At 63.0% G+C, this 27,449-nt stretch overlaps 4 protein-coding genes and 1 long non-coding RNA gene across 9 annotated transcripts in view; 1 reads left to right on the top strand and 4 right to left on the bottom strand.

Annotated features, from left to right (window-relative positions):
* Positions 1–635, bottom strand: part of ZC3H3 (zinc finger CCCH-type containing 3) — a 79,532-nt gene extending 78,897 nt beyond the window's left edge. The window contains exon 1 of the mRNA XM_022555322.2: positions 527–635. Coding sequence (XP_022411030.2) covers positions 527–614 — 88 coding nt within the window. The 5' untranslated portion in view covers positions 615–635. The remainder of the gene's footprint in view (positions 1–526) is intronic.
* A 597-nt stretch (positions 636–1,232) lies between these two features.
* Positions 1,233–14,892, bottom strand: LOC149746898 (uncharacterized). Its single transcript, XR_016388223.1, has 5 exons — positions 12,551–14,892; positions 12,002–12,159; positions 10,510–11,211; positions 3,771–9,818; positions 1,233–3,589 (listed from the first exon to the last, which is right to left on the bottom strand). It is a non-coding gene; the product is annotated as an uncharacterized LOC149746898 (long non-coding RNA).
* GSDMD (gasdermin D) lies at positions 7,767–12,852 on the top strand. Of its 4 annotated transcripts, none has more exons than XM_022555444.3 (12): positions 7,768–8,151; positions 9,072–9,168; positions 9,375–9,466; positions 9,650–9,842; positions 10,515–10,683; positions 10,799–10,901; positions 11,143–11,196; positions 11,470–11,565; positions 11,690–11,865; positions 12,008–12,149; positions 12,246–12,319; positions 12,450–12,852. In XM_022555444.3, exons 4-12 carry the CDS (start codon positions 9,688–9,690, stop codon positions 12,687–12,689), a joined length of 1,209 nt encoding a protein of 402 aa, XP_022411152.2. In that variant the 5' UTR covers positions 7,768–8,151; positions 9,072–9,168; positions 9,375–9,466; positions 9,650–9,687; the 3' UTR covers positions 12,690–12,852. The 4 variants fall into 4 exon arrangements, with proteins under 4 accessions (XP_022411150.2, XP_022411152.2, XP_022411149.2 ...); XM_022555441.3 differs by having other exon boundaries at positions 7,769–8,151; positions 9,246–9,466; XM_022555443.3 differs by having other exon boundaries at positions 7,770–8,151; positions 9,246–9,466; positions 11,494–11,565.
* Positions 14,893–15,601: 709 nt separating the features above from the next.
* Positions 15,602–21,126, bottom strand: MROH6 (maestro heat like repeat family member 6). The gene is given in 16 exon segments (XM_030764214.2): positions 15,602–16,824; positions 16,958–17,023; positions 17,135–17,237; positions 17,487–17,606; positions 17,858–17,909; positions 17,911–18,035; positions 18,208–18,381; positions 18,453–18,463; positions 18,466–18,592; positions 18,702–18,816; positions 18,931–19,068; positions 19,138–19,322; positions 19,509–19,626; positions 20,196–20,350; positions 20,520–20,672; positions 20,826–21,126. Coding segments are annotated over 16 exon segments (2,109 nt in total). The 5' UTR covers positions 21,078–21,126; the 3' UTR covers positions 15,602–16,609.
* A 1,776-nt stretch (positions 21,127–22,902) lies between these two features.
* On the bottom strand, positions 22,903–26,227 carry NAPRT (nicotinate phosphoribosyltransferase). 2 transcript variants are annotated; one of them, XM_022555412.3, is made up of 13 exons: positions 25,970–26,227; positions 25,743–25,870; positions 25,581–25,663; positions 25,196–25,326; positions 24,974–25,089; positions 24,518–24,714; positions 24,302–24,442; positions 23,924–24,008; positions 23,755–23,835; positions 23,555–23,657; positions 23,315–23,469; positions 23,105–23,212; positions 22,903–23,017 (listed from the first exon to the last, which is right to left on the bottom strand). In XM_022555412.3, the coding sequence occupies exons 1-13, from the start codon at positions 26,193–26,195 to the stop codon at positions 22,931–22,933; spliced, it is 1,641 nt and encodes a 546-aa protein (XP_022411120.1). In that variant the 5' UTR covers positions 26,196–26,227; the 3' UTR covers positions 22,903–22,930. The 2 variants fall into 2 exon arrangements, with proteins under 2 accessions (XP_022411120.1, XP_089754601.1); XM_089898475.1 differs by lacking the exons at positions 25,743–25,870; positions 25,970–26,227 and having other exon boundaries at positions 25,562–25,663.
* Positions 26,228–27,449: the final 1,222 nt, after the last annotated feature.

Here is a 27,449-nt window from a genome sequence, read left to right as displayed (position 1 = left end):
ATAGCAAACCACATTAGGTCTAAAAATGGAAAAGTCTGGAAACTGAAGACTGGGGAGTCTGGGCCGGGAATATCACGGAGAGTGTGACTGTACGGACGGAAGGAGCGTCAAAACGGGCTGTCCAGGGAAGAAACACACACCTGGCCCCGAGCGGGCTCTGCCACTGTCGCGCGCGGGGAGCGAGGGAGCGCCCAGGGGGCGCCGAGTACGTGCCCGCGCGTGGGGGTGGGGGGGCCCCCTCCCGCCCGCCGGTTACTAAGCGACCGCCCCGCCGCCACCAGCCGCAGCGCCGGAAACGCTCGCACCCTCCGTCGAAACCCGAGCTGGAGGTGACCCAGGCCAGTCGGGACGCCCCTCCGGGTCCCCTAGACCCAGGCCGACCCCACCTACCTCCCCACCCGACCGGACCTAGCCGCCGAGACCGCGGGCGGAAAGCCACCCCCTTAGGGGAGGCGGGCAGGGGCCCGCTGTGAAGAGAAGGGGAAGAAAGGGACGCGCGACCCGGGCCCGACCCGACCTGACCCACCCTGCAGGAGACGGATCTGCCGCCGTAATTGCTCCTTTTCCTCCATCTCCAGAGTCCGCGACGCCCGGCCAGGCCCCCGCGACGTCATCGCCGCGCGACCGTTTCCCCGCGGGCTGGGCGGAGCGCGGGGAGGTGCCGAGACTGCGCACTGAGGCGAGGCCTGGGCGACTGCCGGGCCGCGGGGAGGGGGAGCAGAAGAGATGCGCCGTCGCCCTGGCAACGGCTGGAGAGGCAGGGTCACGCATGCGCAGAGCTGGGGGGGGCACGTCACTACGGAGCGCCGGGAACTGGACTCACCGCTCGTGTGGAGGGGGCGCTGCGGTAGGTGGTCGCCGACCCGGAGCGCTCTGGCCGCGTTCTTCGCCAAGAACTCTCGTTCCTTGCGGGACTGGGCGAGGGCCGAATTCCAGACCCCACCCCAGCGGCGACCTGGTGGGATGAGGGCCCAAGAGACTCTCTTGTTGCGCGGGCCAGGACAGGAGAAGAAACGTCCAAGATCGAAGAGGCCCTACAGAGACGTGTTAAACCTCTGAAAACATGAAAGATTTTGGTGTATCAGTGGAAACAAGTATAAAACCAGGTGTGTAAATCCCTCGATAGAGCTGGGGTAGTGTAAAATGGTATGGCCGCTGTGGAAAACAGTCTGGTGTTTCCTCAGAAAGTTAAAAACAGAATTAGGGTTTGTCCCAGCACTTCCACTTCCGGGTATATACCCTGAAGAAGTGAGAACTCAAACACGTGTGCCAGTGTTGGATGGAGCGTTATTCGCAATAACCAAAAGGTGGAAATAGCCCAAGTGTCCATGAGGATGGATGGATAAACAGTGTGTATCCGTACAGTGGAACAGGATTTAGCCTTGAAAAGGAATGTAGTACTGATCCATGCGACAGCATAACTGAACCTCAGAAACATTACGCTAAATGAAGTAAGCCAGTCACAAAAGGACAAATACGGCAAAATTCCACTTATATGACATAGCTAGAATAGGGAAATTTATAGAGACAGAAAGTACATCAGAGGTTACCAAGGGCTGAGGGGAGGAGGAATGGGGAATTAATGCTTTTTGGGTAGAGTCTATGTTTGCAGCGATGGAAAAGTTTTGGAAACAAGCAGTGGTGATGGTTTCACAACATTGTGAATGTGTACTTAATGCCCCTGAAGTGGACACTTTAAAATGATTACATAACAATTTGTATGTATTTACCACAATAAAAAAAAAGTGGACAGAATGTGTCTGCACAGACCTGAAAAATAGGAAATGTTAAAGGAAATTCTTCGAGCTGAAGGGAAATGATACAACATGGAGACAGATCTACATGAAGAAAGAAGACAGGAAACGGGAAATATGTTAGTAATTTTTTTTAATTCTCATTTCTTATTTTCTCTAAAAGACAAATAGATACAGCAAAAATAATAAAAACGTATTGTGGGTTTATAACATATGTAGAGGTAAAATATATGCCACCAATGATTCAAGGGGTCACGTGCTCTGTCTCCTGCAGGCGAGGATGCAGCCCACAGCCTCTTAGGTCAGCACCTGAACCCACCTTAGGGAGTCAATGTTACTCCACTCAACATACATCAGTGGGCACCCTGGGATTTCTTTGGCGGAGGTGGCCCCAGGCTAGGAAGACCAGGCAATAGAATGGCCCCTGCACTCAGGCTGTGAGATGGGGTGAGCCACAGGTCGTGCCCCACCAGCTGAACACTGTGTAAGACCCTTAGGCCTTGGCCGAACTCTGAGGGCAGGGTAGGGGAGTTCTCGTAGAATGAGGGAATTTCCCACCAGGGATCTTGAAAAGCACTTCTTTGGACTTGCCCTGTCTTGCTTCTCTTGAGAATCCTGCAGCCATCGCCTTATGAATGAGCCAGGGCTGGCCTGATGGAGGATGGACAACACATGCCTAGTTAATACCACTGACCCTCTGGACAGCCAGCCGTCTGCCATACACATGAGGCCAGTGGTTGCCAGCTAGCCACAAAATCGATGAACCCAGGTGATACCATGTGGAGCAGAGATGAGCCTAAATGTCATAATTTAGGGCACCTCACATAATTACGAGCAAACCAGTGGATGTTTGTGTCACTAGGTTTTGGGGTGATTTATTAGCACACACTGACGGATTCATGGGTCTAGCACTGAACTTGTCTTCTGTGCCCGACAAGCTCTCTGCTCCTGGACTTCAGTCCTGGGGTGGTGGAGCGGAGAGCCCAGCCACTTGCTGAGAGGAGGCAAGGTTTGTGGGTTTGTCTCCTGGAGTTGTGAAACCGTAAGTGGGATGTAAGTGCTGTCACGATTAACTCCTTAAAACTGACCTTGACAGTTACACTTAAAACTCTTTGATGTCCATCAAGCTGGCAAAGATTAAAGCAGTCTGCCTTCAGTGTTTGGGGCTGAGGGCAAGAGACTTCACTATTCACCTTTTAGATGTTGGCACAGCCTTTCTGAAGGGCCATTTGCAACACGTGCCAAGACCCTGAATACCGTTTGAGGAATTTCACTTTTCAGAATCCCCCCAAAAGAGATAATGAAACATGTGCAAGGCCTTATGAACAAAAATATCAGGTGCTGGGGGGAAAGGGATGGGGAGGGATAAATCAGGAGTTTGGGATGAGCAGGTACAAACTACTATATATAAAATAGACAGCAAGGCCTTACTGTATAGCCCAGGGAGCTGTATTCAATATCCTGTAAAAAAGACGAGGGGAAGGAACGTGAAAATACACATGCATGTGTAACTCAATCACTTTGCTGTATACCAAAAACTAATAGAACATTGTAAGTCAACTATACTTCAGTAAAAATTAAAAATTTTAAAGTCAGGTGCTGAGTTCTTTACATGGAACAAAAATATTGAGCATGTTTATAGCTCATTACAGTATGCCAGGCCCCCCCCCCTTTTTTTTTAAAGCACAGGTCTGTGTTTGTTTGTTTACTTATTTATTTATTTGGGCTGCGCAGGCTCTTTGTTGCAGGCTTGTCTCTAGTTGCAGCACATGGGTTTAGTTGTGCGGCGGCATGTGGGATCTTACTTCCCCGACCAGGGATCGAACTCGCGTCCCCTGCATTGGAAGGCAGATTCTTAACCAGTGGACCAGCAAGAAAGTCCCTAGGCCCCATTCTAGTGTTAACACGCATTAATGCATTGAGTCTCCACAACAACCCTGTCGTTTCCAACTTAAGGGTGAGGAGACCTACACAAAGGGGGTCAATCTCCCATCCCAAATCACAGGGTAGCCTCACCCTCCCCAGACTCCTGCGCGTCCTGGGCCAACTACTTCCAGGCCATCTCTCTCCTCCAGTGGTCTCTTCTTGCTCTCTGCCCACTCTCCGAGTGATCTCTTCTCTGCCAATCTTCTCTCTTCCCCGCAGTGGACCTTCCCATAGGGCTGCCCAGGTGCAGGTCTGGGGCCATAAAAAGGACTCCATTACTGGCATTCAGCAAACAAGTGCTGAGGAACAGACATACCTGTTGCTGGAAGTCCATTTCCATGGACTTCTCCCTCTCTCCCCTCACAGGGGAGTTGTCTCCCACCGCCACCCCTCACCTCCCTCTGCTCTCCTCCCTTCTCCCACACCCAGCTTCCTGCTCTTTTCACCACCCTAGCCCAGGCAGCCTTCCTGAGCTGCAAGCTGTTCCCCCGGCCACCCCACCCACATCTGCCCTTGGCCTTGCACACACCCCTTCTCTCCAGCCCCACCAAATAAGGCTACTCCAGGCACCAGCCTCTCTGAAGGGGGTGGGAGAGTAGGAAAGCAATGCAGCTGTACCGAATGCACTTTTACCAGGGCACGAGCACAAAATGTCAAATCCTTCCTGAGCTTGTTACCTGTCTCCTGGTTCTATGGCCTGCAAAAGTATCCGCGTCCCCCCTCCACCAACCCAGCCTGCACCTCCCTTGGGGAATGTCCCCCTCCTGCCATCTCCTTCCCTCCAGGAGGTCTGCATGCGATGGGAGTCAGGCACCCTGACTCACCGGGCCCTCACGTGGGAACAGGTGGTTGGCCGGCTGGGACCGCTACCCCATGGATACCTCCTTGCCTTTTATCCCAGAGGGAGAGAGGCAGGAAGTGAGTGTAGAAGAGAACTGCCATTGGGGGCTCTGTGGGTCCCTCCTTCATCCCAGCCTCCAATCCCCCACTTGACCCTCCACCCTCACGGCAAAGCGTGAGCCTCAGAACCAGATCCTTTTGGGAGAAAAGTTGATTAATCTACTGTTTCCTAGTTGGCAGCATTTCCACGAGGCTCTCGGGGACCACGGTGGATGGATGGTGTGAATCTCACCTCCACAATTTCCCACATGCCCTAGTACTGGGCAAACCTAACTAGGCGGAAGAGACACCACCACCCCCAGCCCAGCAATGCCTGGATCCCAGCAGTAAGAGCCCCCTGCAGCTGGGGCAAAGTGAAGTGAGGCTCAGAGCGTCGGAAACAAGAGCCGCTTCGCTCTGCAGAGGACCGTTTGGAGTGGGGCAGGGTTCTGAGCCGCTCCCCCGACCCCTGTCAGCACAAAGTGCCCGGACCCAGGCAGGATGCCGCAGGCCTCCGGACCGAGGACCAGAAGGAAACAAGACAGGAGGGCCGCGCGGGGGAGGGGCGGCTGGAGGCGGGGCGTGGGCGAAGGGAACCGCTAGTCACCCGCGCCGGCTCCCAGGACGCACCGTGAGCCTCCGCTGATCCCGACCTGCGGGGAGTAGTTTCCCCGCCTGCCTCCCCCCCCCACCTAGTTCTGCCGCCCCTTCCTGAGGCCTACGCCCCTCCTGACTCCCGGGGCGCCCCTGGATCCGAGACCGCCCTGCTCTGGGGCCGCCCCGTCGTCCAGCGATCCGCCGAGCGTTGATTGAGCGCCTGCTGGACAGGCCCTGCTGACCGGCGGTCCGAGCCGCCGCCGAGGGTCCGGGCCAGCAAGGGGGGCGGGGGCGGCGAGCGGGAGGGAAGCCCCGGGGGGACTCAACTCCCAAAGGAAAGGACTCCTGGGACTTCAGTGCGTCTGGCAGCCTCTCGGCCCCTCGCTCCGCGTTCGTTCACTCCCGGCCAAGCGGCTCTCGGGCACACGGGACCCTCCGGGGCGCCTCTTGCCCGCGTGGGCTCCTGGGGGCGCGGCAGCGCGGGCCGCGGCTGCCGACATCCTGGGCGCCGACTTCCGGCACCCTGGGAACCCCCAAAGTGTCACTGGGAGGCGGGCACAGGGTGGAGCCAGCCCCCTGGGTTGCACCACCCACATCGCGGACCCAGATGAGCCCGAGGCCCACAGCTCCCCCTACCCCTCCCTGGACCCTGGCCGTCCCTGATGCCCGATGGCCGGGGCTGGGTGGGTTCCTCGGGCCGACTACCCCCTAGCCCCGTCTCACGCGGTCCTGGCCTCCACTGTCCCTGCCTGGAGGACAGTGGACACCCTCAGGCCTCCTCTCCCTAAGCCCAGTCTCCCATATCCTCTGAGGTATCCCAACCGCTGCCTCCAAAGGGCTGTCCTGGTTATCTTCTGTCCTTGTTCCTCCCAGGGGCTCGGCCCTTCCAGGGCAGAGGCTGTGGCCTCCACTGCCCAGCTCCCAGCAGTGCCTGGCCGGCCCTGCCCCACACCGGGTGGGTGGAGGCATCGGGTTGCGGTGAGCTTCCTCTTCCTTAGAACTCTCCCAGAGGTGCTAACCCTTCCCCGCACACAGCCAGAAGCCCCCTCCCAGGCTCCCATCCCTGGTCAAGGTTCTCCCCCCAGGGCGCGGTGTCCTAGCTGGCTCTGGACCCACAGGGTCTGCCCAGACGTTGCCCAGGAAGGCCTCACCCACCCCCATATCACAGAGTGGCTGTGAGGAAGACGGGAGGTTGCAGACTTCCTGGCCCTGGAAATATCCGGGTGCTCCCCAGGCCTCCAAATGGGGAGGGGGAGGGGGTGCAGGGCCAGCCCCACCCACCCTCCTTCTGCTTTTTCTCCCCAGTGAACTCACTTCCTGTCATCTCAGGCTGACTCTGCCCTCAGGAGCCTAGTGACACAGCCACTCACCAAGCCCAGTGCCTCTTGTTTAGGTTATTGCCAAAGAACTGAACATGTGAACGAGGAGTTGCTGCAGCAATGCCCTGGCCATGCTTCATTCAGTCCCGGGTCACTGCAACATTCCAAGACACACCCCCCAGGAAGTCACTTTCCCTGCACTGGCATCGGGGCCGCTGCCTGCGGCTCTACCTGGAGGGGCCCTTGTCCTGTTCACGGCCAGAGCCCTCATCGGCAGGAGCACATGGCGCCAGGTGCTGATAAACACTCATGGCTCGAATGAATGCGTGTGGCGGAGCCTGCGGGCTGAGTCTCAGGCCAGCCAACTGGCAGGGGCCCTGGTGCGGGCTCCAGAGTGTCACAGGGCCCAGAGGCAGGATGTGGCGGCGGAGCGGTGGAGAAAAGGGGACACGGGGCTCCTGGCTGCCTTGCACTGGACATGATCCGCAAGCAGCCCAGGAGAGTAAGGGTGTTGAGAACCTGAGACAGGCCTGGGTGTTGTTACTTGGCTTCAGCTTTTCAAAGTAACAGCTTTATTGAGATACAATTCACATACCATACAATTCACCCATTAAAAGTGTGAAACTCTGGGGTTTTTAGCGTATTCAGAGTTGAGAACATTTCCACTCCCCAAAAGAGGCTGTGTCACTCCCCATCCCCCTCCCCGCAGCACCTGGCAACTACTAAGCTTTCTGTCCCTACGGTTTGCCTGTTCTAAACAATTTGCATACATGAATCCCGTGAGATATTGTCTTTCATGTCTGCCTTCTTTCACTTGGCATAATGTTTTGAGGTCCATCTTCGTTGTGCCGTGAGTCACAACTTCATTCCTTTGTATGACTGAGCACCACACCCTCCTGTGTCTTCCATCGTATGCACTGACCACATTGTCTGTGCTTCCACAGACGGACATTTGCGGTGCTTCTGCGTTTTGGCTGTTAACAATGATGTTGTGGGAACATCCATGTGCAGGTTTTTGCGTGAACATATGTTTTCACTTCTCTTGAATACACACCTAGCAGTGGAATGAATGAGATCTAATGGTAATTCTCTGTTTAACTTTTTGAGGAACTGCCAGACTCTTTTGCACGCCCGCGGCTGCATCCATTTACATTCCCAGTAGTGTGTGAGGCTCCAATTTCCCCCCATCTTCCCCAACACTCGTTACTTCTCTTTTATACAGTTATCTATGGGGTGTGAAGCAGCATCTTACTGTGGTTTGAGCTGCAGTTCCCTGACAGCAAATGGTGTGAGCATCTTTTTGTGCGCTTGTTGGCCATTTGTAGCAATACATTTTCTTTGAGGAAATGTCTCTTCAGACCCTTTGCCGTGGCCCAGAGTTTCCAGAGAGAAGGACTGAAGAAGCGCCCAGCAGTTGGAGGCAGCAGCGGGTGGGGCACGAGCTGGCGCACCCTGACCCTCCCCCACTCTCGCCGGGCTGGGGCTGCGGGGGCGGGCTCACGGGGGTGTTTCCGGGCTGTGGCTGCTCCAGGCCGGCCGAGGTTTCACTTTTGGATCTGGGAAACTTTGGGTTGTGTGCCAGCTCGGCAGCTCCGGGACAGAGCCCTCTGATCCCAGCCAGCAGAGCGGCCTGGCTTCAGCTCTGTGGGCGCGGGCACGCAACAGTCACGGTCACGGTGAGCTGCTCCCACACCCTGCTCCCCGCCCCTGCGCGCCGCACCCCACTGCCTGCCCTGGTTCCAGGGTGGGGCTCTCCCTAGTGCTGGGTGGGGGGAGGCCAGCTCCTCTGGGTGGAGACCTGGTCCGGGCACCCTTCTGCGGCTTCCCCAAGCCCCCCAAGGACTCGCAATCCCAGACCGGTTTGGGGAAGCCCCAGGCCTCTGGGAAGGGGGTGCCCTCCCCAGCCCGGCTGGTTTGGGCTTAACTCCAGGTAGGCCCTCTAGGTGCTCCTTGGGCCACTCTCAGACTTCAGAGCATCCCTGAAGCTCAGAGGCTTCCTAAGGGCTGGCCCCCGTGCCTGGAGCCCAGATGTCCTGGGTCCTGAGTCAGGCCCACATTGGCCTCTGACCCCTGAAGACAGACTAGTGGCTCACGGAGCTTTGGGCGCAGAGAAAGCCCTGGAGGACACGTCTAGGAGCTGGGGACACTTTGGCTGGGCCTTGCTGTAGGCCTTTGCACCAACTGCCCAGGAAGTGACGGCTTCTGTTTCCTCCCCTGCCCTCTGAACACCTCAGCCAGCGGGGGGAGCTGCTACAGCAGACAGAGCAGTGGCTTGGGGTCACTCCAAGGCCCCAGCCTTGCCCTGCCCTTCCTCAGTGGCTGCTTTTCGTGAGCAGCCCTAAGCCTTGTTGAAGTGACAAAGGGACAAGAGGCCTTGGTGGGTGGCCAGGGCTGCCCCCCCGCCCCAAGCGCTGAGTCCCAGGGCTTTCTCGGGCTCCACGTGGGCACTCTGATCACAGAACAGATGGTGTGCGTGGCCTGAGTCCCACTGAGGGCTGTGAATGACGCCCCACCCTGGAGGTGCTCATGGCCCCTTGGAAAGATGGATTAGTGGATGACCGGGTGTGCTTCTGCTTGTTTTTGTGTTGGGTGATAGTCAGCAGCAAGCACCTTCTGCCAGTCAGAGCATCCCAGGACTAGCCAAGCAGGACTGCTTTGGAGGGAAAGAGCTCCCCATCACTGGAGACGTCCAGGTACCTACCTTCCCCCTCTTCCGCCCGCCCTCTTCCAGCCCTGCGGGTGCAAGGCCTGACCCAGCTGCCCTCCTCAGGAGCATGGCATCGGCCTTTGCGAGGGTGGTCAGGAGTGTGGTCCAGGAGCTGGACCACGGTGGGGAGCTCACCCCTGTGGACAGCCTGCAGAGCTCCACCAGCTTCCAGCTCTACTGCCTTTTGGGCAGGAAGTCCTCGAGTTCACGGTTCTGGAAACACCGCTACACACGTGTCAACCTGTCCATCAGGGACATCCTGGAGCCCGACGCCCCAGAGCCAGGTACCCCACTTGGCACTGTCAGAGCCATGGGTCGGGTGGGGGGAGGAGTGGGCAGGCCCGCTGCCACCTGCTCTGGGCCTCTGGGCTCTTGCTTCCAGAGGGCAGGCACTTTTCAGAGGCCCCTCCGCCCGGGGGGAAAGGCGGCGGATGGTGGGATGGGCCTCAGCTCTGGTCTTGCTCCAGCTGTGGAGTGTGGCAACACCTTCCATTTCCACGATGCTATGGATGGGCAGCTGCAGGGCAGCGTGGAGCTGGCGGCCCCAGGACAGGGGAAGCTGGCAGGCAGGGCCGCGGTGTCTGGCAGCTCCAGCGCCTCGATGATCGTGTGCACGCTGCGAGTGGCGCCCAACACCTGGGAAGCCATGCGTCGAGAGAGGTGAGCCCTGGGGTGGCGGGGCCCTGCTGAAACTGGGCAGCCTCTGGGTCAGGACCTCGGGGCAGCAGGAGTCACAGGGGTGTCTCTGCCAGGCTGAGGGAAGTCCCAGAGGCAGGGGCGTGCTGGGACCAGTGGGCAGGGAAGGAGGCTGCAGAGGTCCTGGGGGCCTGCATCCTGTGGGCCAGGGCGGCCAGGCAGGGCCCTAGGGTCAGGGGTCAGACCAAGTCCCACTGCGAGGGGGCTGGGCTGCTGGGGTGGCTGCTGGGGTGGAACAGGGACCCTGGGGAGAAGGACCATTAGCTCAGAGCGGAGACATGAGATTTGAACCCGGGGAGCGGCAGGGAGTGGAGAGAGAGAGCAGCCAGGTGAGCAACCGGCCAACAGGGTGGGCCCCTCCAGAGGTCTTCAGGTGTCCGCCCGTCCCCACTGGACCTTGTCTTTTCTTCCTGCACCCCACCCACTCACAAACATTGTCGGGAGCACCAGGGAGGGAATGATGAGTATCCCGTGCCTGGGCATCCACAGAGCTCTTGGTCTCCTCGGCCGTGTCACCGCCCCCAACCCCTATGGCCACAAAGGCTGAGGTCCAGGGAACGGAAGCCCAACCCGTGGCAGGGGGAGGGGAGCGCAGGGTGCACCGCTGCGAGCTTCCCATTGGTCCGCTCACCACAGGCGCTTGCGGCAGCCTGAGCACCAAGTCCTGCAGCAGCTGCGGAATCGTGGGGATGACGTGTTCGTCGTGACCGAGGTGCTGCAGACACAGCAGGAGGTGGAAGTCACCCGGACCCAAAAGCAGGAGGGCTCCGGCCAGTTTGCACTTCCGGGAACCATGTGCTTGCAGGTGTACGGGGGCTCGGGCTGGGGAGGCAGAGTGGGGTAGACCCCTGCCACCAGCACCCTGTTACGTCTGGCCCCATGACCCAGAGCCCAGTCCTGAGCCCATATCCATCCCTCAGGGCAGAGGCGAGGGCCACCTGAGCCAGAACAAGATGGTCACCATCCCCGCGGGCAGCATCCTCGCATTTCGGGTGGCCCAGCTGGTTATTGGCTCTGACTGGGGTGAGCCAGGATCACGGTGACTTCTGGGGCCCAGACTCCATGGCAGAGAGGCAGAGAGGCCTGGAAGAGCCCCCAGGGGTCACTGGGGGCATCTGGGTCGGGGTGGCCGAGGGTCCCTTGCTCTGGCATTTGGGAGGTTGGGGCACAACGGGGGTACTGCACAGGGGGTCCCAGCTTGGGAGGGAGATGCCAAGTGCCCCGCCAACCTGCTTTCCCACCTCTGCTCCTGTCTGGCTGCCAGACATCCTCTTCTTCCCGGACAAGAAGCAGACGACCTTCAGGCCACAGCAGGAAGGTGAGGCCTGTGGACCTGGGCAATGGGATGAGCTGACGAGGCATTCTCCTGCCCAGCACAGCACAGCCGGGGGACGCACACACACGCGCGCGCACACACACACACACACGGGTGACACGGTGACGGGCTGACACCAGCCTGGCTCGACCTTGCTCCCTGTCCCGGGCTGCCAGTACTGGGGTGGTGGTGACAGGCTGTGAGGGCCGAGGGGAGGCCTCAGGCCTCTCTGGCTCGGGGACCCAGCCCTGCGCTGACCAGCCCTGCCTCGTCCAGGCTACAGGCCCTCCTACGTTGCAGGTGGCCAGCCGCAGCGGTCCTCCTGCCTCGCCTCCACAAAATTCCTCCCTATCTGCTTCAAGTTCCTGTCGGGTCAGTACCTTCTTGGCCACCCCCCTGGTGGGCTCCCCTTCTGCCCCCCTGTGGTCTGCCCTCCATAACCAGGGCTCCCCGGGGCCATGTGGGTACCTGGGCAATGGCAGCCCTGTCCCCACAGATGGGCCCGTGGAGGACCGGTTGGCGACCACCGAAGACTTCCAGGGCCTGCAGGCAGAAGTGGAGGCTTGGGCCGTGGGCCTGGAGGGCTTGTCCAGGGAGCCTTGTGGGCAGCTGCTGGGGGCCCTCGGGCAGGTGCTGCGGGATGAGGCCGCCCTGCAAGCCCTGGATGAGTCGGTGAGAGAGCTGGGTGGGGCGTGGGGGGCGTGCAGGGGTGGTGGGTGGGTGGGGGGCGAGCTGGGGTGGGGTGGGGCGGGCAGAGCTGGTGCCTGCGCCCCGCCCCCACGCTCACCCGCCCGCCCCACGCCCTTACCCCCAGCTGGAGCACGGCCTGCGTGGCGGGCTTTTGGAGCCTCGGGATGGTCCGGTGGGTGCTGTCCTCGAGTGCCTGGTGTTCTCCTCCAGAAGGCTGGAAAAGAGACTTGCTGGCCCCGTCTTCTACCTGCTGCAAGCTCTAGCTGGTGAGGGGCTCTGGGGGTGGGACAGGCAGGGAGCAGGAATGTGGGCTTCCCTAGCTGGCCTTCCAGAACCCCCTCTCACCCAAGGTCTCTCCCCAGTGCTGAGTGCAACCCAGCACGTGCTGCTGGCTGAGGTGCTGGAGATGGGGGCCCTGTCGGGGTCGTTCAAACTGGTGAGTGGGCCCAGCTTGTAGGGGAGGGGCTGTGCCGGAAGTGCGGACCCAATGCATCTGGGCTGGGGTGGTGTGGGTGGTGCCAGAAGCCTGGGGGCCCCTCTGACAACCTCCCACCCTGTCCTGCCAGGTGGAGAGCCTTTTGGAGCAGAGCACCCCATGGCAGGAGCGCAGGGCCGTGTCCCTGCCGCACGAGCTCCTGGGGAGCAGCTGGGGCTCAGAGGCACCCACCTGGGTCCTGCTGGAGGAGTGTGGCCTTGAGCCACAGGTGGGCGCCCCCCAGGTGTGCTGGAAACCGGAGGCCCAGGGCTGTGCGAATGCGCTTTACGCCTGCCTGGCACTGCTATTCAGGCTGAGCCGGCTCTGCTAGCCTGCAGCCTGCCCGCAGGGCAGCTCTCTAGTCGGGGCAGAGCTCATGCTGCCAGGAGCCACACCCAGCCATGTGGGCAGCTCCCCACAAGACCTGGGAGTTGAGGAAAGACAATAAATGTGATGAACAAAGGGAAAATGCTCACTGAGCTTTTGAGGGGCCCTATGTCAGGGGTTGGGCAGCGATGGGGATGGTGCCTCCATATGGGGAGGGACCTGGGGGCTGAGAGCAGGCATCTCTCCCGTGGGGCTGAGGGGGCATTCCCTGTGCTGCACCGGATCACTCCAGAGTGAGCAGCCACATGGCCGGGCTCCTGGCGCCCTCCCCCAGCCGGCTGGCCTGGAAAGAATGGGACAGGGCGATTCCAGCCCTCAAGATGGTTCTCTGTCTGCCTCAGGGAACTTGAGAACGTACTGATGCAGGTAGCGGGGGCTGTCCTTGCCCTCCGGGGCTGCAGAGAGGACAGAGAAAAGGTGTACTGACAGGCAGACAGATCTGCACTCCTGGGGCTGCACTGGGGCCCCAGGGAAGTGACCCGAACCAGAGAAACTGGCCTTTGGGGTGTGTCTCATCCAAATTAATTCGCTCAAAGGTAAGAGTCTCTCGAGAGGAGGCCTCTGGGCCCCTGAGTCGCAGTCCCTGGGCCTTCGGCAGGGCTCAGAGCCTCCTTGGACCAGGGTACCTGAGCCTCCCTGGGAGGTGGGGGCAGGGGTGGAATGGCCCCACGTGCAAGAAGAGATAGTAACTGATTCAGCCAAGGAGTTATTCTCATCTTGGAGCTTGAACAGCCAGGAGAAATTTGCCTCTCCCCGTGGGAGCCAGTCTGCCATCCTCCGCTTGGCGGAAGGCAGGGGAAGCCGCACTCCCCTCCTGTCAGGCTCACTGCTGCCCTGCAGCCTCAGGACTGGCTAAAGAGAAGGGATGATCGGCCCGGCTGTGGTTGGGACATTAACCCCCGAGAAAACTCAGGATCAAGGCCAACAGTAAAATTAATATTAAAACAGAGGGTTTGGGTCTTCCCTGGTGGCACAGTGGTTAAGAATCCGCCTGCCAATGCAGGCGACGCAGGTTCGAGCCTTGGTCTGGGAAGATCCCACGTGCCGCGGAGCAACGAAACCCGTGCGCCACAACTACTGAGCCTGCGCTCTAGAGCCCGCGAGCCACAACTACTGAGCCCGCGTGCCACAACTACTGAAGCCCGCGTGCCTAGAGCCCGTGCTCCACAACAAAGAGAAGCCACCACATGAGAAGCCCGCGCACTGCAACGAAGACCCAATGCAGCCAAAAATAAATAAATTTATAATTAAAAAAAGAAAACAAAACCAGAGGGTTCCCCAAACATCCCAGATCCTGGTACAGAAACTGCTAGAAGGGACCTCCCTGGTGGCCCAGTGGGTAAGACTCTGTGCTCCCAATGCAGGGAGCCCGGGTTTGATCCCTGGTCGGGGAACCAGATCCTTCATGCATGCCGCAGCTAAAAGATCCTACATGCCGCGACAAAGATCACGAGTGCTGGACTAAGACCTGGTGCAGCCTAAATAAATAAATAAATGTTTAAAAAAGCAAAAAGAAACCCCTAGAAATCTACCCCTCACACAGGGAGAGGAGAAGCTGGACGCCTCTCAAGCCTGTTTGTGTTCACCAGGGCCCACGCCCCTCCTTTGGGAACCTCATTAGGGGGACTTGAAAGGCAAAACCAAGGGGGACAGGACTGGAAGAGCCTGGACAGCCTGGACACTCACAGACCAGCGATGCTCGCCTGGGAGCAGGGCTATGGCAGCACTGATCCACCTGGAGCCTCCCTGAGGATCCCAGCAGAGAAATCCCGGAGAAGGGTTACACTCCCAGGACAAAGCAACAGGCTCTAAGTGAACCTAACACCTGGCAAGCAGGGAGTCTAGCAGGGCTTCCAGCGATGGGGCAGGGAACCATGGCAAGGCAGCCTTGCACACAAGACTGATCATGCAAGAGAAGCCTGCACTCCAAATGGCCTGCTACAGGGAGGAGTACGGGCTCCCAGGCCTAAGAAGCCCAGGCATCACGGAGGTGTCGCGAGAAGAGGCGGGGTGCTGCCTGCCCGAGCCCTCATCTGAGGCTGGGCTCTCCTTTCCAGTGGGCATCACTGTGGGGGTTGCCACTAGCCTGCCCAGCTGTGCTCTGCAGTGGGACAAGCGTGTGCCTGGTGGGGGAAATGGGCATCAAATGCTCACCCAGCTTCTGGCTCCTCGGCTGCAAGCAGTGGGGGCCAGGCTTGCTTCTGCCCATGGGGGCTGCCACTGAGGTCCACCAGGCTCCTGCTGAGCCCAGGCCCAGACCCAGACCAAGTCGGGCGGCTGTGAGGGTGCTCCTCGTGGGCCCCACCTGCAGCCATGGAAGCTGAGGAGGGACCCCCAGGCCTGGGAGCTGGAGCCTCCTTGATGGGTGACAGGCTGAAGAACCCCCTGAGGACATTCCCACCAACCTCCCTTCCTTCCGTCCTCCTCTCCTTCACGGGCGTCTGACAGCCTCCTGGCCTCTCCAGGGTGTACTCCGATACATTTCTTGTAGTTTAATCCAGTTTGGGCATCTGCTTTGGAGAAGCCGAACCAATACCCCAAACCATACCCCTGGCTTCACACAGACCAGTGCCCTCGGTCCGAGCCTCCCCTGCCCTGGGAATGACCTACGAGGAGACCCCAACCCCTTCCTGCTGAGCCCCAACCCCATTGGCTCAGCATGCATAGGCCCAAAGCACAGCTTCTCAGCTCAGGGTGAAACCTGCCTGACCTTCCGCCCACACCGGAGCTGACCCAAACTCCTGGCTACGTGCTGTCTTCCTTGTAATCTTAGCCCGAGCCCGATCTCGGACCAGGCCCAGCGCATCAGAACCCAGCCTTGGCCCAGACCCAGGCCCCAGACAGACGCTGAACCCCTAGGATCTGTGTGTTTATTTTAAACGCTTTCCACAGGGATGGGCAGGACCCCAGCCTCCAAGAGGCTGTGTGAGTTGAGGCCTCCTCTGAGGAGGAGGCAGCATTGGGGGGGCCCTGAAAGGGCAAGAGGACACCTCAAGGTGGGCACTCCAGGTGGAGGAAGCCGCCCATCCAGGGTTTGGATGGATTGGGTCATGGCCTCGGAGCCGTCCTGAGGGGCCTCTTCCCCACACGTCCAGTCACGCCTCCATTCACCCCTGAGCAGGGTGCTGGGGTGCTGGCGCGACAGCTCAGCCTAGTGGGGTGCGAATGCTGGCAGCCCACACCTGAGCCCGCAGGTGTCATCTCAGGCCCGTGCTGTCCAGTGGGGAGGTCGGGGACAGCTTCCGGAGAAGGCCCAGGTGGGGTCTGACACGGTAAGTGCGGGGGAGGGGCAGGAACGGGGCCAGGCTGTGGGGCAGCGGGTGTGGACAGGAGGACAGATCAGTGCTTCTTGGCCAGGAACCTCAGAACCTCAGGCCAGGACATGGCCAGCCAGGAGTGGAGCATGTGACGAGGGGTGATGGGCTGCTGGGGTGGCCGGGAGGGCCCAGGCAGAGGGCGGCCTATCACGGCGCCGGCTCCCAGGGCTGTGCCAGCTTCACAGTGGCCCCCACCAGGCCTCGGCCCGGGAGGTCAGGTGTCATCCAGGCAGGGGGCTGAGGGGGGACAGATGGACCCAGGGGTGTACGAGGCAAGAGGCTGAGGGTGAAATGGTGCTCCGTCAGAAGGTGCGTGCCCCGTCTAGGTCGTAGGGCTGTCTCGGGGGGTGAGCTCCCGGAGAGGGGTCTTTGTGGGCAACAGGCCTTGCATGGCTCCGGGGGGCAGGCATTGGTGCCCAGCACCGAGCCCAGGGTGCCCCTCAAGGGGGGGCCTCTTCTGCAGATCTGCCCCTGCCAAGACTGGCCACAGAGCGGTGGGGTGCCAGACAGCACCCTGGCTCCCACCCGGAAGGCGGGCCAGTCGGGCTCAGCCTGGTCCTAAGCAGCCCCAGGGGCCAGCAGGGCTCCGGTGGTGCTGGAACGGGCTGTCTCTGTAGACTGGTGGGGGCCGGGCAGGGTGGGAGTGGCACCGGCCCAGGCAGGGAGGGTGCTGCGCCTGAGCCAGCAGCACCACCTGCTGGGTGGACGCTTGTGCCGCTGCCACCACAGTGGGCGCAGGGTCACTCTGCAGCTGCCCCAGGTCTGTGGGGACAGGGCAGTTCATGGCGCGGGAGGGCCCCAGAGCCCCAGCTCTCCATCCATCCATTCCCATCCGCTCCGCCCTAGCACCCACCACCTTTCCGGAACCCCATGCCCCGGTGAGTCGGGTCCTCACCCTGGAACAGATTGTCTAGCAGGTCCTGGTTGATGCGGCTCGGGCTTGAGTGATGGACCAGGAAGCCTGGACCAAAGCAAACCCTGAGTGCTGGCCCCGTGCCCACAGCAGGGAGGGGCTGGCCCAGCTCCCAGAGCCCTAGGTGCAAGGAACAGTGTGACACCAGGACTGCCTTACCCATGAGCACAACAGCTGCCCAGCGCAGGGAGTCCTGTGGGCTCCGCAGGTAGCCCTGGGTCTGGCTCAGGAAGCGGGGCATGTGACTTGGGTACCACTGAACCTGGGGACGGAAGGGCTCATGGCAGGACAGGAGGGCCAATTCTGCATGGAAAGGAGGCCGCAGAGGTGAGTCCAGGGGCTGAGGACCCTGGGGATCCCCCGGGACATGGCATCAGGACCTGAGGCTTTAGACCTGCCACCACCTTGACTGGAAGGGTGGGAAGACTCAGTTTGGGGGGAGTGGCCCTGGTGGACCAAGCGGACAGCTGACCATATACCCCATCATTGTCACTGTCCTCCCCCAACTGACCAGGCGGTGGCAGATGCGGCTTAGGGCCTCAGGGCTGTTGCAGTGGGCCACGGTGACCATCTCCTCCAGTAGGCCCCAGCTCAGGGCCTGGTCACAGAGGGTCAGGGTCCACTCTGAGCTCTGGAACAGGGGAAGGGAGCAAGGTTAGGAGTCCAGAAAGTGGCAAGAAATGGCCTGGGAGGGGGAGGGTGGCCAGGATGAGGGGTGGAGGCGCAGGCGGCCCAGGAAAGACCAGGAACCTGGCTGCGCATGTCACCTGCACCTGAGGTCCTGGGGGAAGTCCCCGACCTGTAATCTTTGGAGAGGCAGCTGTCGTGGGAATGGGTGGGGCTGGATGGAGACAGCCATGGGACAGTCTTGGGGGGACTGACCTCATTGGTGTCCCGGCTGGGGTCATACAGTCGCAACAGCAGCGGCACGAGACTGCAGCACCTGCTTCCGCAGGGGGCCGCCGAGCCCCACCCGGAGCCCCACCCGGAGCCCGCCCCGGCCGCGCCGCACCAGCGTCCCGAGGAGCCCGACCGCCGAGGCGCGGACCGAGTCCCGGGCCTGCATAGCAGGGCGCGGTCAGGGCGGAGCCAGCAGGGAGAGGGTGTCCGGAGGGCTGCCGTCTGGGGGCGCGATCTGGGGGCCAGGAGCGGGGCCTGGTTGAGGAACCCTGGGAGAGCCTGGGGAGGGGGTGGTGACGGCGGGAGGGGCGGGGCCGGAGGGGCGGGCTCACGTCTTCCAGAAGCGGTGGGAGGAGCGGTCCCAGCTCCGCGCCCACGAGCCGCACCGGCGCCCGCGGCCGCATCAGGACCCTCCGCAGCGTCCCCAGTGCGGCGCCCACGAGCCGCGCGTCACCCTCGCCCAGGGCGCCCAGGAGCGCGGGCAGCAGCGTGCTCACGTGACGCACCTGCAGGGACGGGGACTCGTGGGAGACCCCTCGCAGACCCCGCCCAGACCCCGCCCAGTCCTGCCCCTCACCTTCCTTCGTGCGCCAGGTGGCCGAGGCCCAGCAGGCCCAGCCAGTGCACGGTGGGCTCGGGATCGCCCTGCCAAGCGCAGAGCCGCTCCAGGATGACCTCCTCCCGCAGAAGCCGTGTGGTGGGCCGGCTCTGCAACAGCTGGGCGGGGGGACACAGGGTCAGCACGCTCGCGTTCCCGTGCCGGCCCGGCCGCTTAGGGGCCAAGTCCATGGTCACCCCTCACCACGCATCCTGGAAGCGGGCTCACTCCGGTGAAGAAGGCCATAGCCGTGAGGCGCTGTGCGTCTTCCGCGCTGCGCAGCTGGGGCAGCAAGTCCGCGAACAGGCCTCGCAGGTGGTGGTCGGCGTGCGCCACCATGGCACTGTGATGAGGCGGAAATGGGAGCTCTCCCTCCGCTTCCGGCCTCGCCCCTCACGAAGCCTCTACCCAACAACCCCCATGCCCCTGCCTCTTATCCCATACCCCTGCCCTGCACCTGGCCAGCAGCAGGACACCCTCCAGGTGGGTGTGGGCTCCCACCAGTCTTCTCCAGCCTCCAGCCTGCTCCATGCACGTGACCACCATGCAGCAGGCATCCCCAGTGAACAGGGCCTTCAAGGCCTCTCCTGTGCAGCTGGAGGGGGGTGGGCAGCAGAGGAGGGCACTGGCCCAGCCCTCACTCCCCCCGGTGTGCACCCCTCACCTGGCGTGGCTGTACGGTAGCCCTTGGTGGGATGGGGCCCAAACCTTGGGGATGTCAGTGGGGCATGGGTCCCGGGCCAGCTCATGTAGCTGTGTGACCAGCACAAGGAGAAGATGCGGGTAGAAGCCCCATGTGGCACCCACGCAGCCGGACACAGCCAGCATCTCCCCGAGGGCACGAGTGGCCTATGGAACAAGGGGCTCATTCAGGCTCAGACACCGCAGACAGGGCGAGGACAAAGCTTCTATGCTTGAGAGACGTTATAGATGGGTGTGACTCAGGTGAGAGCCTGCTGCCCCCAAACCCCTGAGCCCAGACTCTCCTGTCCCCTTGGGCCAGGGCCAGGGGAGTCCCCTGGCAATGCCACCTACCGCCAGTGCCTCCAGCTGGAATCTGGCTGAGCCCTTTAGCACCCAGAGCAGCTGCACCAGCACCTGCCCATTCACGCGCTGGTTCTGGCTCAGGCCACGCCAAAGCCCGGCTGCCGCCCTGGGGGCACGGGGCGTGTGAGCCAGAGCCTGGCGCTGGGATGACGGGAGTCTCCAGGTCGGGGAGGCGGCCACTAGGACTCCAGCAGGAGGAGGGGCAGGTAACCAACCCCGCGATCCCAGGGAAACAAAATAAGTGGCATCTGTGCAGTGACCACAACGGAGCCAAGTCTGCAGGATCAGCTGCCCGGCAGGGACCACCCAGAACCCTGTTTGGCCAGTAACGGTGAAACAAGCCTGGCATTATGAACAATCACCGTAGAGAATAAAGCCACAGATAGCTTCTCCTGGGGCAGACTAACCAAAGAGCCATGGGCGTTGGGGTGCAGCAGCCACCTGGCTTGCTCAGAAGCACACCCCGCCAGGCTGGGCTGCAGGAGAGGCCTGGAGAGAGAAGGCAGGCCCCAAGCCTGGAACCCAGCACTGAGGACCCTCAGTGGATGAGAGGCAGGAGCGGAAGGCAGGGAAGGCCCTGCCCCGCCATGACCCACCCCACCCTGGGCCAGTCTCCACCACAAGCTGGAGAGGGGAGGGAAGCTGTGTCGGGGCCGCGGGGGCGGGGCGGGTTACCGGGCCGGGGGCAGTGAGTGCGGCAGCAGTGGACACACCACGCCCCGAGGGTGCTCCAGGGCCAGTGCGCTCAGCACCTGCAGGGCCGCCCGCTGGGGCCTCCACTCCGCCAGGCTGGGCACCTGTGCCAGCAGCCCTCGCACAAGGCCGCGCACCTGGCGTGGAGGGGCGGACGTCAGTAGTCCAGTCTCCGTGGCCCCTGCGCGTTACCCTCAGTACCCCGACCAAGCAGCTGCGGCCTGAAGGGGGCTGCTCCCTCTAGCCCCCAGCCCTGGAGGGGACCAGGCGGGAGACTCCAAGGGCAGGGAGGGGACGGGGGCCAACCTGGTCCTCCAGCCGCTCCCCCCGGGCCTCCAGGGCTGAGGACAGGGTGAGTGCTGTCACCCGCGTTCCCGCAAAGCCAGCCTCGTCCAGACAGGCAGCCGTGTACGACGCCAGGTCTGCGAGGGCCCCCTCTTCCAAGGAACTCTGGGGAGTCTGGGAGTGGGGGCGAGGGGAGACTGTGAGACCCCCTTGCCTCTCCCACTCTCTTCCTCCCCACCCCGTCCCAGCTCTTGACAAAACCCCCGTGCCTTTCTGTTTTTTTCCGGCTCCGTCCCCCTTTACCCCCCAGGCATCCCTCCTGCTCACCAGACGAAGACCGGGTCCCTCAGGGGCTGGCTCCTGGGCAGGAGGCTGGGAGAAGGGTTCACTGCCAGCTGGGGAAATGGCGGCTGCCTGCCCAGGCTCTACCCCGCGTTCAAGCTCAGGTTCGGGCTGAGGGCCGGTGGAAGGGGGTCCCGGGGGCTGCCCCTGGCTGGCCCGGATCCCTTCAGCCAGAGCCGTCAGGGTTAGGGCTCCCACGGGAGCCCCCTGGGCCCAGTCCCACGCGCCCCCAGCCATGGCCGCCGCACACACTGAGCTGCTCAGCCGGGCTCAGCCTGCAGCACCTGGCACTGGTCCTCCCAGAAGCCGTGCCCAGGCCTGACCTAGAAGCAGGCCCCAGGCAGGCGGGCCCAGGGACAGGCGTGGCAGCGTGTGGGTGCATGTGCGTGTGCATGCTCTGTGGGGGCGGGAGGTCGGGGAGCCACACGGGGGTGTCCCCAGGTGTGGTGCCCGCGGGGGCTTTTGAAGGGTCTTCCCGCCCAGACTGTTGTTGGTGAGTGGCCAGCCTAGGCTCTGCCCACCAGGACCTGGGAAAAGGGCAAGGTCCCTGGGAGACAGTGGATCTGCAAGGGGAGGGGGGGAAGGGTCCCTGACCCTGACTTCCGACCCGTCTGGGCAGGGAATCCTGGGCAGGTGTAGACAGCTCTGAGGAGGCCCCAGCAGGTTTTAGAAGTCTGGGCCCAGCCCTGAGCTGAGGCCTCGCCTGATTCAGCCCTAAAGAAGCAGTCAGGGCCAGGCTGCGCTTGCGGCCGGGGGCTGGGCTCTCCTCTCTGCATCCTGACCCGGCCGGACATCCCGGGCATGGGGATGATTCGGAGCAGCCCTGGGGGGGAGCCGGAAGCAAGAGGAGCTGCCCTGTGCCTCCCAGGTGCCCTTGCAGGTGACTGACGTCACTGGATGGATCACGGTGTGTGGGGGAGTGTCTGGGTCCTGGCACTGAGGAAGTGCAAAGCTCAGAAGTGGTGACCTGTGGGTACCTGGGGCCTGGTGCGTGTCCTGATGTGTGTGTGGCGGCGGCGGGCGGAGTCTGTGTCTCTCTCCAAGCCTCCTGCTCCCCAGGGCTGGCCTGACCGGGCCTCTGCCCCAAATCCCCGCTGTCACCCTCACCCAGCAGCGCAGCGGCCACTGCCCAGCCTGGTCCAGGGGAGCCAGAAGAGCTGGTCTGGCCAAATACCTGGGCAGGCAGAAGTGCTCCGGGAAGCACCCTGGACAGTCGGCATTCCCCCTCGTCCTGGCCTGCTTGTGTCCCTCACCCAGGTGGGAGAAGCCCAGGCCCCGCCCTCTATCCTGCAGGGCCTCAAACCTCTCTCCTGAGTGGCTCCTCCGGAGCCAAAGCCGGTGGAGACCTGACGAGCCTGCTCACACAGAGGCAGGGCCAGCCCAGGACCCTGGCCAGGTGCCCAGAGCTGAGCCAGTCCCTGCTCCCTCACCTTCACCAGCTCTAGTGCAGGCAGGCCCCGAGCCCTCCTCTCCTTTCCCAGGACTGCAGGGGCGGGAGCTGGGTCCCCAAGGCCCAGGCCTAGTCCGTGCCGTGACAGATGCCAGGGCCGACAGGGAGCCAGATGGGTGGAGCCCAGGGGTACAGGGTCCCACAGAGCTGGCAGCAGCAGTGGCAGGGGACACCCAGGCCTCTCCTTGGCTGGGGAAGCTTGAGGTGTCCCACCGAGCCTGCCCCGCCCGGGGGGAATCCCGGAGCCCCTCCATCTGGCACTTCATCCCCAGCCCGCCTCGAGTCTCTAGCATGGAGAGGTCTTCCAGTAACCAACCCCCCCAGCTCCTAGTTGGGCACCAAAGCCCCCTCCCTTTCCCCACAGCCCTACCCTGTCCTGCCCCGGATCTGCTCCTACAGTCCAGCTCCCCAGGCCTCAGATACCGACCCCCACCCCACCGGCCTTAGCCAACCTCAGGTCTCAGCACGGGGCTGCCTACCTGCCCTGGCTGGGCTGGGGTCTTCCCTGGGAGGATGAACCCTCATGCTGATTCCTGACTCCAGCCCACCCTGGGAAGCCCTGGGGGTCCAGTGAGTGGCAGGCTGGGTGAAGAAATGACACATGACAAGCTGTGGGGATAGTGAGTGACTCATGTTCATTTCAGGCAGCTCCCAGCAGGGGATTCTCAGAGGGCACCTCTGCACTCAGTCTGTCCACCAGGGCCCGGAGCTTCTCAGACAGCGCCACCTGCAGGGAGGAGGGGGGGGGGACGATGGGTGGCCGTGGGGGGAGAGAGGGCACAGGGCGGGTTGATGATGTGGGCCCTACACCCACCTGGTACAGCGCAGGCTGCTCGAGCCTCCTGTGGGCAGGACTCAGACGGCTCAGGGACTGCTGGGCGAAGGCTCTAGATTCGGCCAGAGATGGGAGGGGCTCACACAGCTGGGGGGAAGAGGGAGGAAGGGGCTGGCTCGAGATCAGGTGTCCGAGCTTGATTTGAGTTGAAGGTGCAGGCTAAGGGGGTGGGTGGCTAGGGGCGGTCACCTGTCCCTGCTGGACCCAGAGTCGCAGCAGCGGCTCCACGTGCACCGGCCTCACGGTACAGGACTCCTGGGTCCCTCGAGGCCAGACTCTGAGCTCCTGGCCAGCCTGGGGAGGTGGCTCCTCTGCTAACTGCAGCACGTCTAACAGCAGAGCCCCTGTGTGGGTGCGCATGTGAGGGCGCCAAGCATGCACGGGGCCTGGGGCCTTGAGCTCAACTGCGGAGGGTGGGCGGGGCCTCACCATCGGAGCCCAGGAGCCGGAAGGCAGCCTTGCTTCCAGGCAATGTCTGCTTCTCGGGGTCCTCGGTCAGCTTCATCCGCGGCTGGCCTCCCACGGACACCAGCTACAGGGACAGGGTGCTGAGCTATCTGGACCCTTCTCCCCAGACCCATGGTCCATCCCCAGCCCATCCCCACTGGGCCCCGGACTCTTGTCTCCACCTTGTAGACACAGCCCAGGGAAGGCTGGCGAGGGCAGGTGACCACGCTAGTACCGATGCCGATGACGTTCACCTCACTGCCCTGGGGGGGAGGGGGAAATGAGCTCGGCCAGCATCTGCAGGCCCAGGGCCCCCCGAGCCACCCTCTGGGCTGCCCCTGCCCCGCCTACCTTCTGGGACAGCCTGGCCAGCTCCTGCTCATCAATGTTGTTGCTGACAGCAATGGGGATGGACTCCAGCCAGGGCACCCGGAACCTGTGACGGGGGCAGCCCTTAGACGCTCCTGACTCACCCGGCCCCCTCCCAACCCAGTCATGCCGTCTCCCCGCCACCTGATAATCTGCCCCCAGCCACACTGGCTCTATGGGCCCCTGAGCGAGCCCACCCCAGCTTCCTTGCCAAGGCTGCAGTACCTCTACTGAGGTAGCAGCATATCAGAGAGCCTCACGGTGGGAGAGGCACGGTCCCTCCCTCACTCTGTCCCATCCCAATATTCCTGAACCGAAGGGGATCTCTCAGAAGGCAAAGCCCCTCCCAGGGGGACTCACTGGGCCGCCACTGTTCGGAAGACGCCACGCGTCTCCTGAGCCTGCTGAAGCAGGTCGCCGCTGTCCAGCCTCACTCCCACTGCCTGGTAGCCCAGCTCCTCCAGTGCCAGGGCTACAGCCAGGAAGTTGGGGAGACCACTCCTGCAGGTGGGGACATGGGGGCAGGGGGTCTGCTGCTGCTCCGCTGAGCCCCCCCGGAGGATGCCCGGGCCTCACCTCTGCACACTGTAGGTGTCCAGCAGGCCCTGGAAGGCCCGGGGAAAGGCCAGGGCATAGGCCACAAAGGCCGCCCGCTCACCCCGGTGTGGCTCCTGCACCCCCAGCCCCAGGTGGCCACACACACGCTCCAACCACGTCTCCACGCAGGCGGCCAGGTCCACCCTGGGGCCCTGACCAGCCGCTGGAGCCAACATCTATGGAGAAGGGTTGGTGAAGGATGGAGGACCCAGAGCGCAGGGTGGGGACTGGTTCAACCCCAGCAGAGAGTCTGAGCCACCTGCCTGCCAGCTTCCCAGTGCCGCACTGAGACCACCTGCCCGGCGTGGCTTGGGTGGGCCAGGCGTGGTATCTGCCTGTGCACAGAGCAGGGACTGGCCTCTCCTGCTCCCCGGGAAGGGCTCGGCTTGGGGGGTCTGCCCTCTGGAGTCCAGCTGGGGGGACATGGGTACTGACCGGGTCAGGGGGCACCTCGGTGCCTGAAAAGGAGGTGATGAAAGAGTGCGCCAGGGTCCCGGCCACTGGCACGCCCCGCAGCTGTCCTGCGAGCATGTTGCTGCTGCCATCGAAGCCTGGGGTCAGGGCATCAGGCAAAGTTGGGGGACTTCAGGCACTGAAGGGGGTCTCAGGGCTGGCCTCCTCCTCCCCCAAACCAGGCCTCCGTCTCCTGGCCCTCACCGCCCAGGTAGCTGTAGGTAGAGGCGGTAAGACCCCCGTCGGGGCCCTGAGCCCGCCGAAGCCCCAGCTCCAGCAGCCGCTTCTCCGGCCCTGCGATCAGGCGAAGCCGCGCGGCGTTCGTGGCGATGAGGCTGCAGGAGCAAGGGGGCAGGGGACTCGCAGTGACGGCCGGGAAGCCACCCAGAGCGCTGCCTCTCCCGAGGACCCGAGCAGCGGGAGCCGGAGGCCCCTGCCAGGACCCCGGCTCAGCGCTCCGCCCCCAGGGGCCACGCCCCACGGGTCCGGGCCCGGAAGTCAGCGCTCCTTCCCGGAGAGCCCAGGCTTCCGGCCTCGGGCGGGAGGCGGGTGTCCCGCCCCAGGCCCCACCTGGCGCCCCGGGCCCCACCTGGCGTAGCCGACCAGGCAGAGGAGCGGCGTCTCCAGCAGCTGCACCACCAGGAGCGGCCCGGACACCTGCAGCAGCGGCACCTGCGGGGCGGGCTGTCAGCTCGGCGCCACCCGGCCCTGCTCTGGCCCACCCCCCGTGCCCCGCTCCCCCGGCACTCACGCTGGGGAAGGCGAGGGAGCCCTCGGGCAGGGCCCGCACCGTCACCCCGGAGCAGTCGAGGGCACGAAGATGCTGGAAGAACGCGGGGTCTGTGTCTGGTGGCAGCACCGAGGCCAGGAACTGCACGTCTGGGGGCGACAGAGGCCGTGGTGGCGAGGGCTCGCCGGGGCGGCCGGGCCCGGGGGCTGCCGGGGGCTGCCGGGGGTGGGGGGCGGGGGGGCGGCTACCTGCGTCCGTCAGGCGGAAGGCGCGCACGAAACGCACGCAGTCGCGCAGCCCCGCGGCCAGGGCGAAGGCTCCGCCGAACGGGCAGCGGCGGAAGAAGAGCTCGAACTCGGCCGCCTCCTGCGCCCGGCCGGCGCGCCAGTAGCCCAGCGCCATGGTGGCCTGGTACAGGTCGGTGAGCAGCGGCCGCGCCGCCGCGCGCCCCTCGGGGTCCTGCTCCGCCGCCATCGGACTCTGGCCGCTGCCCTGGCGCCCCGGACTCTGGCCGCCCCGCCCGCGTGACGCCGCGCTGGCCAGGGCCCGCCCCGCCAGCGGGTTGGGACACCGTGGAGCCACTGCCTTTCCTGGCAACCAGAACCGTCAGGGCGGGCCGCTGGCCTCCGGACGCTCTCTGAGCGGTCCCAGGAGCCGGACCGTAGTTCGAGGTGGGGACTTGTGCTCTCGCTGGTCAGCCCAGCTCCCCCTGGCCCCTTGGAGCATGGTCTGTCCTGCCCCAGGCCGCGCGGCCAAGTCCGGGGAGCTCGGGGAGAGGGTGGAAGAGGGCAATTCGAACCCCACGTCCAGCTGGACTCCATCCTCGCCCGCCCAGAAGCCACCCCAGGCCTGGGCAGGGCAGCTTGCGGCCGGCACCACACCAGGGCAAGGCCCACGCGACGCTATTCGGGTAGCAGGGTGGTGCCGACAGAACGAGGGGGCCGCTCATCCACCGCCAGCTGGCACCGAAGGCTCTCGGATCTTACACGCTAAACCCCACATGACTCTGCGGGCCCTTTGAGGCCACCAGCTCTGACCAGAGTAACCACAACCCACTCTTTCTCACCAGCCATGCTGGATCCAGGGCAAGAACCACTAGTGACACAAGTCCTGCCCAGACTGGGGCGGGGGGTGGGGGCCCAGGCAGGACAGTGGGCACAATTCCACAGGGCAGTGTGTCATGGGATCTGTCAAGGGCCCAGGTCTCCAGCAGGCAGCAGGGGCCTCGGGGCTAAGGGAAGAAGTCCAGCCTCCTTCCTAGAAATGGTCGGCTACCCGGCAGGGTTTTGAACAGGTCAGCCCCGATGGGGCACGTGACTGTAGTCACAACAGCAGGGCCAGGACGGCCGCTGGGGCCTCTTCCCTGGATAGTTCCGGACTGGCACTTCTGTACCCATGGGGACGGCTCAGCGAAAGGAAGCAGAATGGGGATGGTGGAAGACTGGGACGCCTCCCACAGTGAGGGAAGCAATGTACACTGTTAGAGGTAGACCTGGACGTCCCACTTGCAACTGAGACGTGAGTGAGTCAGGGGAACAGGAGGGGCAGAGGGGTGGGTCACACGGCCACAGGAGGGCTGTGGAGAGACCCAGAATGGGGAGAAGGGCAGTGGCCACTGGTGCAGGAGCAGAGCGTGAGATGCCCACCCAGTGTGAGGCTGGGGGCCTGGCAGAGTGCGGCTCACTGACTGCACCCGCCCGCAGGGCCCAAACCAGGACAGGAGCCAGA

This window comes from Delphinapterus leucas, chromosome 17 (genome assembly GCF_059928025.1).
Source record: "Delphinapterus leucas isolate spDelLeu-1000000601 "Yukka" chromosome 17, BTC_Dleu_Yukka2, whole genome shotgun sequence".
In the NCBI taxonomy this organism is placed as follows: Eukaryota; Metazoa; Chordata; class Mammalia; order Artiodactyla; family Monodontidae; genus Delphinapterus; species Delphinapterus leucas.
This window is presented reverse-complemented; position numbering and strand designations above follow the sequence as displayed.

Excerpts from the sequence above, each read along its gene's own strand:
- NAPRT (XM_022555412.3), bottom strand. The coding sequence starts at position 26,195 with ATGGCGGCGGAGCAGGACCCCGAGGGGCGCGCGGCGGCGCGGCCGCTG. Across the intron at positions 24,009-24,301 it reads TTCCGAACAGTGGCGGCCCA|GTTCCGGGTGCCCTGGCTGG; the intron begins GTGAGTCCCCCT and ends CCCCCGTCACAG. Across the intron at positions 23,658-23,754 it reads CCCTGGGCTGTGTCTACAAG|CTGGTGTCCGTGGGAGGCCA; the intron begins GTGGAGACAAGA and ends CTGTCCCTGTAG.
- GSDMD (XM_022555442.3), top strand. The coding sequence starts at position 9,250 with ATGGCATCGGCCTTTGCGAGGGTGGTCAGGAGTGTGGTCCAGGAGCTG. Across the intron at positions 9,467-9,649 it reads GCCCGACGCCCCAGAGCCAG|CTGTGGAGTGTGGCAACACC; the intron begins GTACCCCACTTG and ends GTCTTGCTCCAG. Across the intron at positions 10,902-11,142 it reads GGTTATTGGCTCTGACTGGG|ACATCCTCTTCTTCCCGGAC; the intron begins GTGAGCCAGGAT and ends TCTGGCTGCCAG.